Here is a 14,202-nt window from a genome sequence, read left to right as displayed (position 1 = left end):
ATCACAATAGAACACTCGAATTAGCCATGAACATTTGGTTGCACTGTGATTGGATGCTTACCCTCCAAAAACTACTCCACATCTTTAAAGCATACGCTCAAGTATCAATCTGTTTAACACGTAGGCTTTCGCGACCATTCTGGCGAATTGCCCGATGATGCTGGATGCAATTACCAGCGAAACGTCGGACTCAAATTGTAAATGTTGTGGTTTCACGCTTCAACACACCGGTGGGCTAAAGCAGTGAACTAATTGTCCTTTGTCAACGTGACACTTTTTTACTGATTGGCCGTGTCGGGTGGTGGAGGGTTACGACACATTTATAAATAACGCGATCTAAACCCAAAAACGTTGATTATGAAGTATCAATCTGTTGTCCGACAAATGGCGAGAATGACGTAACGCAAGGGTTGCGAACTGTTGTTGAAATAAACGTTTAAGTGTGCTATGCTTTGTTGTTAAAGTGCAGTCATCGTGCCTGGTGGCATTTATACTTGATAAGTGGTTTAAAAAATCTGAAATTGTGGTGTATTGGCTGAAACAGCGTGCATGTGAGGTGAATGCTGAAAGGATGTCGATGGTGATACGACGCTCATCTCTGCAACGATTTGTTTCTGTTCCCCTGTCTTAGCAGGGCCCCGTCCACCCTCGAGATAGCTCGATTAGAGCTGAGGGTGCAGAACACGTCCTCGGTCAGGCGGGCGGTGCGGCGCCTGACCTGGCTGGTGGGGCCCACGGGGAGGGACCTCCCCTACCCTCCAGAGGTCAACACAGACATTCCCTTCAGCCCGAGTGGAATTCGCAGCATCGTCCCCCTCGCCATGGTGCGCACCAGTGATGAGTGCCGTTACCAGAAGCCGGATTAACGCGGGGGGCTTCAGAGGCCACAGCCCCACAGGGCCTTGGACTTTGAGAGACCCCCCAAAAATGTCCCGTAAACTGCGTTATAATGGTTGAAACGCATGACTGTGATAAATCCTATAGGTCAGTGGTTTTTAACCTTTACTGCAGCTTTGCACCTCTTGGGTTCTCAATCGTTAAATAATGTATAATGTTAATAAATGCATAGGTTTGGTCAAACGGAATAGTTGTATTTACGTGCCCGTGCTTAATTTGTGTTTCGATGATTTACCTTCTAAAAAAATCTGGCAATGTCTCGCACTCCCAGAAAGGTCATCTCGCACCCCCTAGGGGTGCCTGCACCCCAGGTTAAGAACCACTGCTATAGGTAAAATGCTCGTTAAAGACATAGCATCACTCAATGTAATATTACCTATTATGTGTTTCAATGTAAATATTTTTTTTGTTTAACTCTGGTTTAACTTTACAATTCGTTTGTCACATTTCAGAACCAGAATTTTAATAACAACAACGATAAATAACAATGGAGTTTTTGGCATCGGGCACAGATGGTGGTAAAACAGTAAAGGGAAGAAATTTAGTTCATAAAGAAGGCCCCAAAAATTCGAACAACCCTTGGGCACCTGTCCAACTAAATCTGGCCCTGAGTATTATGTGTGTGCATGGTGTGAGGCGACATAAAACAGTAGCATAAACTCATGTATAAACTCCAACAAACCTTACCCAGGGATCTTGGGGCTTAATTATGGTATGTGACCGATACACTACATGATAATGGAGGCATCTTTCACATGCAGTCTGGAATCCGTTATAATTGAGAGTTACGAGCTCAGAGGACACGTAAGTGAAATACTGCCAAAATATAACACTGTGTATATTCAACATTTCCAACCACAGAAGCTAATTTATGGAATTTATGGCCTTTTTGGGATTTTCACGACTTTATTTCAATACATTGCAATTTGGATATATAGAGGAGAAATGTGACTGCATCGTAAGATGCAGTACAAAACATGGAGACATATGAATCGAGATAATTTGACGTTAAGGGATGGTGTAGTGTTTTTTATGGTGTAGCGAGGTGTAGTATTTTGTTTCGTTTCAGAGGGAAAGGACTGATGGATGGAAGCTAACATGAAGAAAAAGGAAAGGAGATGCAACGTATAGTGTAGTGTGAATAAGGACACTTAAGATAGTCAGTAATCAGAGGAAAAGTCATAAGGTCTTTCGCTTATACTTGGACAATCAACAGCATTTATCAGCCACTGCAAGGGAATTTCAGACAATGAGGCAGCAACCAAGAATGTGCAGACCTCCCAATGACTGGAACTGACAACAAGACTTTGACGGAAGGCCTTGGCTGCTGAAATATGAAGAAAATTAAACAAAGCAGTTCAACATAAGCGGGATAGATCGGCAGAGATAGGTCCATGGAGGGCATAGAAGGCACGGAGGGTGATTTTTGTAGTTCGACTTATCTTGGATTGGGAGCCACTGGAGGGATGTGAAAATTGGCGTTACGTCATGTAATTTAAAGTTCGAGATGAAAAGTCTGGAACTTTGAAAGATTGGAAGGGAGTTGAGGAAACTTTAATTTTAAGGTCTTTGCCGCAGATGGCCAAGAAAGTGGCAGATGCAGATGTTGTACAAGTGAATGTAGGATGCCCTGAAGAGTTGAAATGTAGGGTAAGAATGATAATACATGGTTAATTCTGACTCTTAGGGTTCTGACATTGTTGACCAGCTTGATGTTGGTATTTGTGAGGAGCATGCCAAACGAGGTCTTTATTGAGTATGGACCCTTTACTGATGAATGATACTTCATTTTTGGGAAGCTGTAGCTGATAACGATTCAAACCCATTCAATATGAGTGTGCAACAAAACAGGATGGAAGAGTAGATAGTGAGATGGGGTCTGCTAAGTCAACCTGAGTGTTATCAGCAGAACAGGGCTGGTCGATATTGAAGCTTGAAGTGATGTTTACAAGTGGGCAGAAATTAGATTGAGAACAGCAGCGGCCTGAGTATCTAACACCGTGTAATACCATAATCAGAGGGGTTTCTGAGAGGTTAGTTATTATATGAAGACCTATGTTCTCCTTACATGATAAAAAATAAACTGATTTCGTGAAACTATTTGAATCAAAACTACTATACGTGTCCAGGTGGTGTGAGGCCCAGATCACTGTGCTGGTACCACTGGGTTTCTGGGTTTGAATCTGGGTTTTAGCCGCCCATGGTAAAACTGGGATCTCAAGTGTAGAAAGATAATGGTCTCAGTTCCGCCACCAATGACTGCACAAAAAAACCCATGATGCATACATTTTGTTTGCACTTAATTTGACTAGATTCCAGGTCGGAGAATTAAGTTTGACTGTCGCATGACGAAACTTCCCAAAGGCAGAATGGGATGTGAAAGCGTGGCCCCTCCTGTGTAAAGGACAAAAAGGCCACTAGAAGTATTTTTACGGAGAATTCCTGAGAATATGTCCTCCACAGCCAGTCTCTGACACACAGGGTTGACGGCTCTGAGAGATGTATTTACGTATTCTTCATCTCAAGATATGAACCTGAGAGCGCAGTTGAAATAATTAGTTGGGAAAAGACCAAAGAAAAAAAAAATACTTCCTTGAGGAAAGGTATAATTAACAATTATCTGAAAAACAAATAGTTTTTTAAATAACGATTTAGTCAAAACACTAGCCTAGTTTGTGTGTCTTCATGTAAATATGGAATGTAGTCGGAGAAGTGTGATAGAGAAGAGCAGAATCTGAGAAAAGAGCATGCGAGAGAAAAGAGAGTTTTGAGTGTGTGCATGGGAGGATGGCCAGTGGTGTCGAACGCAGCAGTGAGGTCAAGAAGGGCCCAGAGGGAAAGAGATCCACAGTCAGAATCAAGGAGGGGGGTCAGTGACAACAAAAAGGAGGGCAACCTCAACCAAATGGTCCTGTCAGAAACCAGATTGGGCTTTGTCGTGAAGACCATGGACAGCAAGAAAGATATATTTATAAAGGTGCAGAAAGATAACCCTTCTCGGACACCCCCCCCCCCCCCCCCCAAATAAGGCTATATATTTTATTTTTTTCTGCAACATTGTTATTTTCATAGCTGTACATACTACAACTATAAATAAAATGGCATCGTTATTGCAAATATTAGCTAGAACTAGCGAGTACACTTACAGTCTCACACATAAGACTCTAAAATGACACAGTGCTTCCCTGTGATATTTATTCGTAGCCTCAGGGCTTGGTCAGAGGCTCCAACCAACGTAAATATTAATAGTGTATTGCATCAAGGTAAAAGGTCAGTGGAATCGGGTTTTCTTTACAGCGGCTGTCTCCGCACATTTTTCAAGACAGCTGAATGCCATCCATTGCCGAGCATGCCAGATATCTATCAGAAACGATGAAATAAATGCACATTGTTTCGTGCTGTAAATCTGGATTAACACTTAAAATAGTCACGTTAAAGCAATGTTTCAATGCTCTGTAGTATTCCACAGTGATGTTTTTATTTTTGCAAAAATATTGCCCATTGTGTGAACAGATCGTTTGCCAGTGTGGCTTTTGTAGAACACCCTAACTCGGACATCTCAAAAATGTGGCTCACGGGGAAAAATAGAAGAATACAAACTTAATTTGACTATAATTACTTAGATTTGAGTGTTGTACAAAAATGTGTACATATATTCCAATATGTGAATGATGCTGTGTCATATAAATTCCATTTTCTAGTATTTATGCTTCATGACTCATTTAAGTCGTAATGAACCCCCTAACAACAACAATAACTGTTATTCCCAGACATTCATGGTGATTGTTCCCGATATGCATCTGCAGACTTGCTTTTTCTTGCCATCTTTCAGTGGCATTAATCTTCGGGTTATTTGCTGAAAGGGAACATTGGTGCCATTTTGTTTTTGTCAACGCTACAATTGTTCCACCATCTGGCAGATGACGTTGTTCTCGTACCAACATAGCCGAAATGCGCATTACGATAATGAAAGATGGCAACAAATGATTACGCCCACTGATTCGACAAACAGGGCCTTGACATGGCAATTTCAGCTGTGCTTTCCGCAGTGATTGGCACCTTTTCACGTTCTCGGTGATGTACGGACCAAGTACAAGTTGTAATGAGAGGAGCCATTGGAAATCAATAACAATGGCATCACAAAGGAAACCAGACTCATCCTTCACGATGTAACTAGAGTGCCTTCGGGGCGTTCGGTGCAGCAACTAGCTAATGGCAGCAGCTCTTGAGAACATGATTGGGCTACTGTCACAATCTATATTGAATCGTGGTTGTTTTTTCATCCTCTGCTCAGGTTATTGATGATGTAAAAAAATGAATGCCTCAAGTCGCTATCGATAGCAAACACAAAGACATTTCAAAATGGACTAATGTTGATTATTATATACTCAAGGTTTGGTGACCTCTTGGTATTTAAAGGTGAAAGGGAGGGGGGGGGGGTGATGCGGTATGAAACGTGAAATTCTGTGTGACGTTTCAGCCACTTGTCTGATCTGTGTCTGGCAGTCCCATGAGCTGGTGAACACAGCAGTGCTGACAGGCAAGATGGTGAAATTACCTCTCAGAGTTGTTGCTATTTATTCAAATGGAAGAGTGACAGATGTGTCTCAGCATGCTGAGTGTGTCTCGCTGGATAAAGACATCATAAAGGTACCTTGTGCCCATGTGCTCACTGCCTTATATGTATATATGTGCAATAATGTATCGTCGCTTCTGTCCTTTTATCAGTTTTTGAAAATTCCAGATAGATGACTCCGTTTTGACCAACATACCCTTTTTTATGAGGCCATATAGGACAGCAACTCGCTTAGAAGCATTATGATTCATCGTTATATTGTGCTGCCCATTTGAATACATGAGCTAAAGATTATAAATAAATAAGAATCCCGTCGTAGTAAAAATATAAATCAGTCTGGATGAGCAAGTATGTCAAAATGAGTCACGATTTCCCTCAACGATGGCCACTCTCGTAGACTTCTTTACGTAGAAACAAGAAAATGTAATGATAGCCCTGCCAACTTCACACCATAATTTCTGACTGGAGTTCCTGAAGACACATATAAGGCTTCGACAGGTCACAATTTATGGAGGTGTTTAAACATGTGTAGTGAGTTCAACTGAGTCACAGACATACACTTGGAGGCAACACATTTATTTGACACCAACACACGGGGTAACTGCCCCTTAACAGAATAACAACCTATGGTGGTGACCACCAGGCTAACTACACTAATTATAACGTTACTAGCTACTACGGACCGGGACCACAGCTTGGGACCAGGTCCAAGTATTAGAGACTCGGTAGGACGTAGAACGTAGACGAAGGTTTCTTCAGGATGAACAACAACGCCGGTGCCTCTGGGGGACCCGGCTTATATTCTCTGCGGCGTGGCTGGCTCTGTCCTTGGCCACGACCACCTTCCAGAATCCTCGAGCAGGATCTGGACCCCGACCACGTGACCACCCCTAGCCCCCACTCGAGGCCCCTTTGTAGACTTAACTGGTCACGTGTCCTCTCGGGTCAACCAGAGTGACTTTTAGTAACCTCATTCCTACGGCCGGCACTCCCACACCCTATCCTGTAGGGCTGGCACTGCACGCCAAGCGTGGTGCCATCCAGCGCTATCAATCAGCGCTCACCGGGCCCCTTTAGGGCCGATACTACACCCATACCACGTGGTGTCTGTGATGTCGCTACACCGCACGCCGTGTCTCTCTAGGGCCGGCACTACACAGTGACATCCGGCATTACTTCATATTTAACAAATGCTATTTATATATATATGACAGCATGTAATTTCGTCAATAATGGTGCGATTCAATGTGTTTTTTCCTTATAATGGATGGGTTTTGTGTGAGTTATAATGTATCACACATTTGAAAACTATTCATGAAGATTACAGGAAATTCAATTTTAGAAAGGATTAAGAGACCAAAACAACACCATGAGAGAGCTCGGGATTTAGCAAGCTATTTTTCATACTCGTTAACACATACATATTTCCAAGCAAATCTTTAAAAATGCTATTGATTATGAAATAACACAATGCTTGATTTTTTTTATGATGAAAAGGATTTTGTTTCAGTGGAATTGATGCAGTCATCCAAGCCTTCACATACTGAGGCCTTGACAGTAAACATGCCAAAATTATCCTATTCAGAGAATGCACAAAGTAGCAAAATACAAACATGCAGATTATTCTCATGACAAAACATTTTCTTGAATTTAGATTGGTAAAAAAAAGCAAGCCAAGAATGGGCCATCTCAGATTTACAGCCAATAAAATGCAGCCTATGAAAATTAATTGAAGCACATTATTGAAGAAACCACACAAAAGTTGCAAAGCCTGACTTAATATAAAAATAAGCAAATCAAAAGGAAAGTTTTCAAAGTGAAAGAAAACTGAGCAAAAAAAACATAGAACCTGACCAAAAAATATTACAAAGCTGAAAATACACCAAGTGATCTAAATGCAGTTTTTTTGCAAACATTTATCAGAAAGCACAACCTTTGTACTTATATAGTAATAGGTTTTTACCCTTTCAACTGGTACAAAAACTGACACCTTTATACAAAGGATCATGTTTGCAATAACCACAACACAAGCAGTCAAAATGCAAACAAAAATAAACAACTCGGATAATGATAATGATATGCACTGTCCTTGAAGTTGATTGGTCCACACCCGAGACAGCTTTTCTTAGAGCCTAGACTCCATTGGTTTTGGACCAGATGACGCAAAAAGGCGTACAACTCAAAAACAGCGCACTATCAGAGTATGAGAGCTCGGGGTAAGCATTTACACTATGAAACCTCCTTTACCAGTGGCAAAATATAGTAATAGGTTTTTACCCTTTCAACTGGTACAAAAACTGACACCTTTATACAAGGGATCATGTTTGCAATAACCACAACACAAGCAGTCAAAATGCAAACAATCTAAATGCAGTTTTTTTGCAAAAATGTATCAGAAAGCACCACCTTTGTACTTATATGTCAGTGATTTAGATATCTGCTGCTCAATGAATGATGGTGATATGTTTCATCATCCCAACAAATGAAGCTTGTTCATTAAAGGTCTGAGACTGAATGTCTAACATATTTTTAAACTGATGAAAAAACTGAAGTCAATGTGCAATCGTTGGGCTAGTGCTGCATCCAGATTATTCTACAGCTGAGCCAAATAATTGTACGAACAATGTATGTGAGACACTTGAATACCCTATCACTTTAAACACATCCATTACTCCTGTAAAACAGTTATGTCTTATCTACATAACATTGCTCCAGGCCACACATTTGCAAAGCAAACACAGAAATTCTCATACATGTGTTTTCCAATATCTTGTCTAGACTACTACAATGCCATTGATGGTGGCCGGTCTTCCTAATTCTCCCATGTATAAATTGCAGTTGGTTCCAAATACAGCCACCTCTGTTAATCTGCAGCGTATGGGAATACGAGCACATCACTCCTCTTATCGGAAAATGTATGTGTCTTCCAGTAAAAGAACACATCCATTTTAGGCATTCCATGGACTTGTATTTGCTTATTTCATGGAACGCATTACCCCGTGAAACTCACGTCAGACATTATGATCAGTGGAATCCAATTTCCTGGTAGTCCCACCAACCCATCTGGCTGGCATCAGTGACAGAGCTTACGTCAAAATACCTCCAACATTACTGAACCATTTTTCATTGCGACTTCACTGATGCCTCTTTATAATTTTAATTCCAGCCTCCAAGCCTGGCTCTTTCGTAAGAAATATTCAAAATGAGCATGGCTTATTAAATGAGGATGTGTGTTGAATGCTGCACGGTAAATGTGAGTGCGGTATGATGATGTATGATATGTAGGCTCAATGTAAGACGCCATGGAGTGGTTCCTTGATGAGAGGCGCAATATCAATGTGATTTATCATAATTACCACATCAGTCTCGATTTAAAGCTTTCGTGACTGCAGGGATTCATCTTCTTGGTTCTTTCGGTACTTCCCTTCTACGTGACTTTACCGAAAGAACCAAGAAGATATTACATCAGTCGACGGTAATAATTATGATATTTTCAGTGAATGTTTAATACTGGTGGCCTTAGTTTTGCCTCTTTGTAACCAGGGGTACAGCCACTGTGGTCGTTCGGACACCCACGAAAAATATTTCGTATGGCGAAATGAGATGCCCACCATATTTTGGACAAAAGTCCTGGTGTGTTTTTTATTAGTTGGCGTTTTTCTCGTGGAACAATGTGGCACTTCCCATGAAGACGTGGGGGTGGTGAATTTCCCACAGCCTGTCTGTGATCTGACCAATCACCACTGGGAAGCATTCGCTGGGAGGGCAGGAGGGCATCCCCAACTTCCGAAGTGTTGCTGCGCCCCTCCCGGGTGTAACCATTTGAATGCTGCCACTAGAAGCCAAACAAAGAACCACAACTCAGCGTTGTGAGATACAGTATGCACGAGCGATGCTATAGATATATAAACACCCGTTAACGTTATGTTTAACTCTGATGAGTAGGCATGTAACAATTTACACCCTTGTACAGTTGGATGAATTGTCACTATTCGGGGTCTTTCTTTACCCTTGGGCACATGTAATATGCAAAGTGGTCAAGAATTGTCTATAAGTCTGCAGGGTTTTCAATGAACCAATCATATACAAGATTCAATTATTTGTAAATACTGTAACTGAATCTTGCACCCATAGTTATATGCATTCATCATAAACTTAAGAATGTTTACTCTTTGGTTCTTTCGGTAAAGTCACGTAGAAAGAAAGTAAATTACATAATAGAATACGACGTTTCGATTGCAACACAAGCAATCGTAATCAGGTAGAACTAAATTTTTACGTTTCCAAAAAATTGCTAAGTTTGTTTTCTCAAACTGCCTATTTCTCTCTCTAAAATTTACCAGGCTCTCATAGGTCCATTCGCTCTTTCTCTCCCCCGGCTGCCGCGGGGTGGATTTCCACACAGCTCTCTCATTGACATGCTAATTTATCTGCTCCAGCAGACCCACCTCTCTCTCTGCCCCACCCCCCCTCTCTCTATTTAAGGCCTCGACACAGAGGCATTGGGTCTCTGTGTGTCTATGTTGTGTGTGTCTCTCTCTCTGTGTGTCTCTGTGTAGTCTCTCTCTGCTTGTGTGTCTGTCTGTGTGTCTCCGTGTCTGTGTTTTGTCTCTCTCTCAAATTTAGTTCTACTTAATGACGATTGCTTGTGTTGCAATCGAAACGTCGTATTCTATTATTTATTTTATTTTATTTCTACGCGACTTTACCGAAATAACCAAAGAGTAATTCCTGCAGTCACTAAAGCTTCAAATAAAGTTTAAGAATGTTTGTAACAATTCAAAACATGAAAAATGATTAAGCATCTCGGGGGCAACCGCAACAATAAAAAAAACATGTACACAAAACATCTTAAAATGACGACACGCAACAGAAACATCCAGGGAAAAACTGTTTTGAGTGCAGATCTCACAGGTAGTGATCCAAGTTTCAGTTTATTGGCGATAGCATTCCAGACCCTTGGGGCATCAACAGCAAAGGCCCTTCCTCCAGTATTTGTACGGCAATAAGGAATGTGAAGCTGGGAAATGAGAGAAGACCTTAGGTTACATTGGTTCTTCAAAACAGTGAGGAGATCCAGCAGGTAGTCTGCTGACTATTTTGTAAGTACATCGTGAATAAATAAGATCTGATGCACAAGCCGTCGATCATTAAGAGATGGTAAGTTTGACCCAATGTAGAGATGGCAGTGGTGGGTCCTATATGGGCAGTTCAATACAAATCTTATGGCCGAATGATAAATTAGGTAAAGCTTCAGTACAGTACTGGGGACTGATTTATATACGATGTCACAGTTATCAAGTAGAGGAATTATGGTAGCTTTTATCAATTCCAAACGGAACATAGGGGGGAAGCATTGCTTGTGTCGATACAAAAACCCAATTTTTATTTTGTCTTTTTACCAATATAATCAATGTGATCTTGAAAATGTAGTTTTGAATCAAAAATGACCCCAAGATACCGCTAGATCTTGACTTGCTCTATTTGATCATTATTTAAGGAATGTAATTGGGGGAAAATTATTTCCTGCTTTAGTGCTGCTTAGAAGCATAACACCTTGGATTTGAAGGTAATCAGGACTCGTTAAAGAGCAACTAGCTGATGTTGTAGCTTGTTGAAATCACCCTGGAGCTTAGCAATCACGCCATCCAGAGAGCGGCCAGCAGTAATCAGTATCATGTCATCTGCAAACAGATGTGCGCTGGAATGATCCAGGTCAGTACCCAAGCCATTGACATAAAGAGAGAACAAGAGGGAGCCGAGGATGGAGTCTTGTGGAACCCCTTTAGTCATCTTAACTCTGTTTGAGCTCCAACCATCTATGAATACAGTTTGGATGCGAGAAGAAATGTAGTTTTTTAACCATTCCACTGCGTGCTTGGAGAAACGGAGGCAACTTCTGCTACGATATCTCCACTATGAAGAACACCCATTGCCCAAAATGTCGCCTATTATACAAATGCAGTCTCCTCAAGGCAGAGTTATATTGATGGATGTGTTGAACTCTTATGTGTGTGCACCACTGCCAATGCACCATCACAAACAACAACAAAAACATGTGTACTTTTGTAGTGATGCACTCAGAGACACTAGGAGTAGGAGGCACTCTATTTATTATTAGCCTTCACAGGGTACAAGAGGTAACTACACTTTCAGTCAGGACAGCTCACAGACTGCCTGACTGACAACGCTGAGAAGGTGAAGACGGTGATGAAGACTCCAGCAGCCCGAAGAGATTCCACTCCAAGCAACAGCCCCGAACCTTCGCTCGGGGTCCCCTTTTATCCTCCTTGCTTGGCCTCGCTCTGCCCCCGGCCCCGCCCCCCTTCTAGAACCTACTCGCGGGTTCCCGGGCTTACCTCACGTGCCCCCTCTATCACCTTTGCCCTACATCCCTCTCGCTGCTTATCACGTGACCTGCAGACAGACAGGGCTGCTGCAACCGCAGGTCCCCTTTCTCTGCCAGCAACCAGCGCTATGCTCCATAGTGACCCATTCCATGTCACTACACTTGTATTTGATCTGGACTTTTTGTTGAGCACCACGTGAGCATCCTACTAATTCATCGCTGCGCACACTCCAGGTGACCGAGTCGTGCGACTACGTGTACGTGGACGGACGGGAGAGCGCCGGCTCCACCCGTGCGCACATCCAAGTGACCCACGAGCACTTGCGGGCGAGGCTGGAGCTGGCCGTGTGGCTGCCTCGGCTGCCGCTTCACATCCAGCTCTCCCACTCGCAGCTCGGCCAGGTCAAGGGCTGGAGAGTGCCGATTTCTTACAGCACAAGGTATAAGCTTTGGGCGAACGAGCAGGCCGTCTTTGATACTGCGCTTCCTCGGTAGAATAGCAAGTTTTCTCGAGCGTGTCAAACTACTGACACGCATGACGAATTGTTGTTGGCTTGTTAAATGAGGAGAAAGGAAACTGGAGCGTATCTCTTAATGTGAAGGAGCCAAATTCAACAGATTACTCACAAGCGCAGGCACCACATCGCAAACTTGCCCAAGCTGAAAATTCAATGTTAATGGCCAATCTAAGTGCAACACAGCTGCTCTAAGTGAATTGCGTCTGTTACATCCACTGAATTCACGTTTGGGAAATACTAAATTGTTATATTATTCAACAATTTGGAATTCCTAAAATCTCGCCCTTGGGTTAGAGTTAAAACGGGATTCTTTTTTTACTTAGCCATAATTATATACATCACTAGGCCTGGCTTTCTCCTCATTAAAGTTTTTTTAGGATTTTATAGAGCATTGCATTAAAAAATCAATACCTTTTAAAATGTGTTGGCAATATTGATTACGACTGATGGTAATTGTTCAGGAACGTTTGACCGACGTGCAATAATTTTTACAGACATTGAACAATAGATAAGCATACACTGCAGTGTCAGAATGTGTAATTAACCAGTGCAAACCATGTGAGGACAGTGTGACTATGCCATATGACTTCGTGCGAGTGTGTTTAATTGCAATGTGTTGATTTATTGAACGTGAAGACCATTGTTTTCCTTCACTGTTATTCCAATATCATGTGCTTATCAGTCCTGATACTTAAAACGTAAAACATATCCATATTTTTTTAAAGAAAATTAACAAATGAAGGGCTCGTTGGTAATTATCTGGGTTCATAGCACAGCCCAAGTATATCGTAACGCATGATACAAGGCGCTGGCAAATAGAATATTCTCTCTAGGTGCTTAACAACACAGGAGAGAAGGGTGCCACAGTAGAGAGTGGATTACGTTTTTATGGATCAAGGTTCTTTACGTTTTCAGGTCAAATAGGTTTTTTTTAAATCTCTGTTCCACAGTACAAGTATGGTCTAGGCAACTGCAGTACTCGCAGCTGTGTATCACAGCACAGAGGGAAGACATGTCGTTGCCCATTATGGTGCCCAACATTTCCCCTAAAGCAGCATGCTGACGTTACTCTTTATGTCTATTTGTCCTTGAAGAAGGTAAACTCTAATGATGCCTGTATACAACGTACAATTTACTTGGACATATGTCACAGACTATAGAAGATTATTTCACTTGTCACACATCTCTGTAAATAAAAAAACTGCCTCCCTCCCTTCCAGCTATCACAACCCAGTGTTAAGCATTTTTACATTAACAGGATTTTTTGCTTCAAATATATTCATGAAAACCCCAAATTGGACCCACTTTATTTTCCATTATGAAAATTTTTTTGAGTAAATGTGTAATCTATATCGCTCATCTGAGGCTGGTTTATTAAAACATTTAATTTATTTTATTCCTTTTATAACATTTTCGTATTATACATATATATACACTGAAGAAAGCTTCCATGCTGTAAAAGACTTGCCACAATGGGCTCAAATTCCCCACCACTGTTCACCCAGAGGCATAAATGATACACCCGAGTCAATCGACCGGCACGTCACGTGTGGTGTGGTAAAATGTGGGTACTCCCATCTCTTCCAAAAAGTCTGGCCAGAGTAGGGTACATACCAAATACCCTCTAGAGGAGCTTTCTGGAGCTTCCTCTGATGGAGGCCTTTCTGCCAACAGTGGCGTGAGCAAACAATTGTAGGGCTCCATCTTTACCTCGTATTATATATACACTATATTTATCCATTCATTGTATACATTTTATACATAAATATAGCATTGCATTTTATACAGTGTACACGGCGTATTTGCTCATGCTGTCTGATGTTATCTGTCAAGAAGTACAGCTTCGGCTTCATCAATGACCA

At 41.7% G+C, this 14,202-nt stretch overlaps 1 protein-coding gene across 2 annotated transcripts in view; it reads left to right on the top strand.

Annotated features, from left to right (window-relative positions):
* LOC133348560 (transmembrane protein 132D-like) overlaps positions 1–14,202 on the top strand; it is a 161,464-nt gene that overhangs the window by 121,473 nt on the left and 25,789 nt on the right. For both annotated transcript variants that reach the window (XM_061561443.1, XM_061561442.1), the window contains exons 4-6: positions 635–824; positions 5,404–5,547; positions 12,057–12,262. In XM_061561443.1, coding sequence (XP_061417427.1) covers positions 635–824; positions 5,404–5,547; positions 12,057–12,262 — 540 coding nt within the window. The remainder of the gene's footprint in view (positions 1–634; positions 825–5,403; positions 5,548–12,056; positions 12,263–14,202) is intronic.

This window comes from Lethenteron reissneri, chromosome 27 (genome assembly GCF_015708825.2).
Source record: "Lethenteron reissneri isolate LAM-NWPU_2019-01 chromosome 27, ASM1570882v1, whole genome shotgun sequence".
Classification (NCBI taxonomy): domain Eukaryota; kingdom Metazoa; phylum Chordata; class Hyperoartia; order Petromyzontiformes; family Petromyzontidae; genus Lethenteron; species Lethenteron reissneri.
This window is presented reverse-complemented; position numbering and strand designations above follow the sequence as displayed.